This window comes from Atractosteus spatula, chromosome 17 (genome assembly GCF_055471065.1).
Source record: "Atractosteus spatula isolate fAtrSpa1 chromosome 17, fAtrSpa1.hap1, whole genome shotgun sequence".
Lineage (NCBI taxonomy): Eukaryota > Metazoa > Chordata > Actinopteri > Semionotiformes > Lepisosteidae > Atractosteus > Atractosteus spatula.
The window spans coordinates 5,786,366-5,788,972 of NC_142722.1; the positions used below are offsets into that span (position 1 = coordinate 5,786,366).

General features: G+C 38.0%; 1 protein-coding gene across 1 annotated transcript; it reads right to left on the reverse strand.

Moving 5' to 3' along the window:
- Positions 1-290: 290 nt before the first annotated feature.
- Positions 291-2,300, reverse strand: LOC148818933 (uncharacterized). The gene is made up of 2 exons (XM_088935310.1): positions 1,435-2,300; positions 291-354 (listed from the first exon to the last, which is right to left on the reverse strand). The coding sequence occupies exons 1-2, from the start codon at positions 2,298-2,300 to the stop codon at positions 291-293; spliced, it is 930 nt and encodes a 309-aa protein (XP_088791436.1).
- Positions 2,301-2,607: the final 307 nt, after the last annotated feature.

The window sequence follows — 2,607 nt, forward strand, 5'->3', positions numbered from 1 at the left end:
AACCTCATTTTGCCATTTGACTTCACTGTTTGGTAGATTTTGTAAGAACAAAAAGATTTTTTTATGTAAGATATATCATGTAAAAAAGCCAATATTTTTTTTTGTTTTTATGTACTTACTGGACCATCATTATGAGAAGAAAAAACTTTTAGTAATTTAATATTACATCCATTGTGAATAATTTAAATATATTAATGTTCAAGAGCATGAACTAACTAAAATAGGCCATTTGTGCTTATTTTAAAATATGTAAAATAATTAAGCTGATGATGTTATCAGTTCTTTTTTTGCTATGTTGGCATTTTGTCTAAATGTTTGCAGTTTCTCTGGTTTCTTTTGGAACTTGGGCTGATCCTGAAAAACACGCAGAGAAATAAGTTTTTAGATCTTTCATATAACAATTCCCATTTTTGTTACCAAAGTTCCATATTTGAGAGGGTGTGAGATTTTGATCTCAGCTTTGATAAAGCAAAAACAGTTTGCGAAATCAGCATTAAATTCGTCTTGAATTTACTGATTCCTTCGCAGTCCTTATTTCAAATTTAGCTCTAGCCTTGAAAAGTCAATGTATTACCTCATATTGACAAGCTCTGACCCCAAGCTTCTCTCCCTGTCTGTGTGCCTCATGGAGAGCAAGTTGGGGTCTGCGAAAAGACAAATTCCTAATACTGTACAAGACATTGTATATGGCCAATAAAGTGATCTCATATACCCTGTCTCTCTCTTCTCAGATAACAGACAAGTAACACTGATCACTGAGTCATGAGTGTTTCTAGCTTGACTGAGGAAGAATAGGAAAATTAGCCTACTGTACGTCAAGAAACAAAAATAAATTTCTGATAAAATGCATTAATTTTAAATTCTAAATTGTGTCAAATATATATGATGCTAGGTTTATTCCATTCTGAAAAGAGAAGAAAGAAAACACATTTCGGCTGTGGAGCCTTCTTCAGGTGTGAGGTCTTCAGCTCACACCTGAATAAAGCTACACGGCATAAAAGTTGTGTTTTCTTTCTTCTCTTTTCAGCATAGAATAAACCTTTACTTGTTCCTTTGTAGCCAACGCATGCTGACGCAGCTACCACCTGAACTATATATGATGTTTCCGTCAATATATTGATAGCATTCTGTAGTTGTACAACAATGCAAAAACAAAGTATAATTTTTAATTATGAATTCTAACTGAAATTATGTGTGAAGGTGTGCTGACGTTCTGCATTCATTCAGCAACATTCATTATTCATATAGAAATCTGAACGTACGTTTTCCTTTAGAAGGACAAAAAAACCCAACAAGTATACAGAATATTTTAAGCCAATTGAGGACCAGAGAAACAACTAAAAGCTCAGTTAAGAAAAACAGGGGAATCGCCAAGAGCAGGGTAGAATTCATGCACTTTAGAATATATTTTTTTCCTCTTAATACAGTTCCTACCTTATTCTCGGAAGTGGGCAGAGTCTCCCCCACACCGTCTTCAACACAGCCTCCCTGAGAGCGGGGCTCCCCCAGATGTACAGTCCGGGGGTACAGGTTGAAGTTAATCTTATAACCATGCCCAGAGGGTCGCTGGCGTTGTTCGTGAACATGTATCTCGACCCAGTCATTTCAACCACGATAACGTAGTAAAAGCGAGGAGTCCAGAGCGCCAGGAAGCAGACTACCACCACGATGATGAGTTTCAGGGACTCTTTCTTGTTGTCTCTCTCTGGACCCGGCGGCTCACGAGCAATCTGGTATTTAGCGATGAGGTACAGTTTCACGTTCATCAGCACTTTGGCGATTATTATTGCCTGCAAGGTCAACACGCTATATGCACGTATTTCTGCAACCACTTCTAACGCAACGAGGTTCTGAATCGTCAGCATTATGTATGTGTAAAACCACGCAAAAAAACAAACTTCTATAACTACAGTCCTGGATACAAATCGATTGTAAGTATAAGGATAAACTACGGCAAGGAATCGGTCCACCTGTGAAAACAAGATGGTCATAATATTGACTCCCAGTAGCGAAGGCACTATGAAATAGGTGCCGTTTCTGGAAGGAAAACCCTCCTGCACATCAAACAGTCCGATGTAGTAACCACCTAACCCAGACAGGGTGTCACTTATGCTGGTGTTCAGCATAAAAAGAAAGCGATTTTGTGCTCGCAGTGACTTTTTACAAATAATACCCAACACAACCGAGCCAGCCACGAGAACAGCACTGGTAGCAATTAGTAGATTTGCTATAAAAATGAAATAATCTGCAGCTTCATTAAAGTCCACCGCTAACGGCACAGTGAGGTTCAGAGAAATCATTGCTTGGCAAAATGAGTATCTGGCGATGCTGCTGTTGAGTTTTAATAGGTCATCTGAAAACTGAATAAATCCTTTTTGACTCGGTAATTGCACGCTTGGGTCTTCGGACCTCTTGGGAATAATTACATTGTGAATGTGAAATCTTTCGAGGACTATGGCAGTTGGATAACGAACAGAATATAATTTACTTATTTAGTTCTATCAGCTTTTGTAAATAGTGGAATAGACGATTAACGAATTTAGAAAGGTGTAGTCAGTGCCCTTCTCTACAGAGAAGAAATACTTTAGACGTATGTATTAACGCACC

Excerpts from the sequence above, each read along its gene's own strand:
- LOC148818933 (XM_088935310.1), bottom strand. The coding sequence starts at position 2,300 with ATGATTTCTCTGAACCTCACTGTGCCGTTAGCGGTGGACTTTAATGAA. Across the intron at positions 355-1,434 it reads TGCCCACTTCCGAGAATAAG|GATCAGCCCAAGTTCCAAAA; the intron begins GTAGGAACTGTA and ends CGTGTTTTTCAG.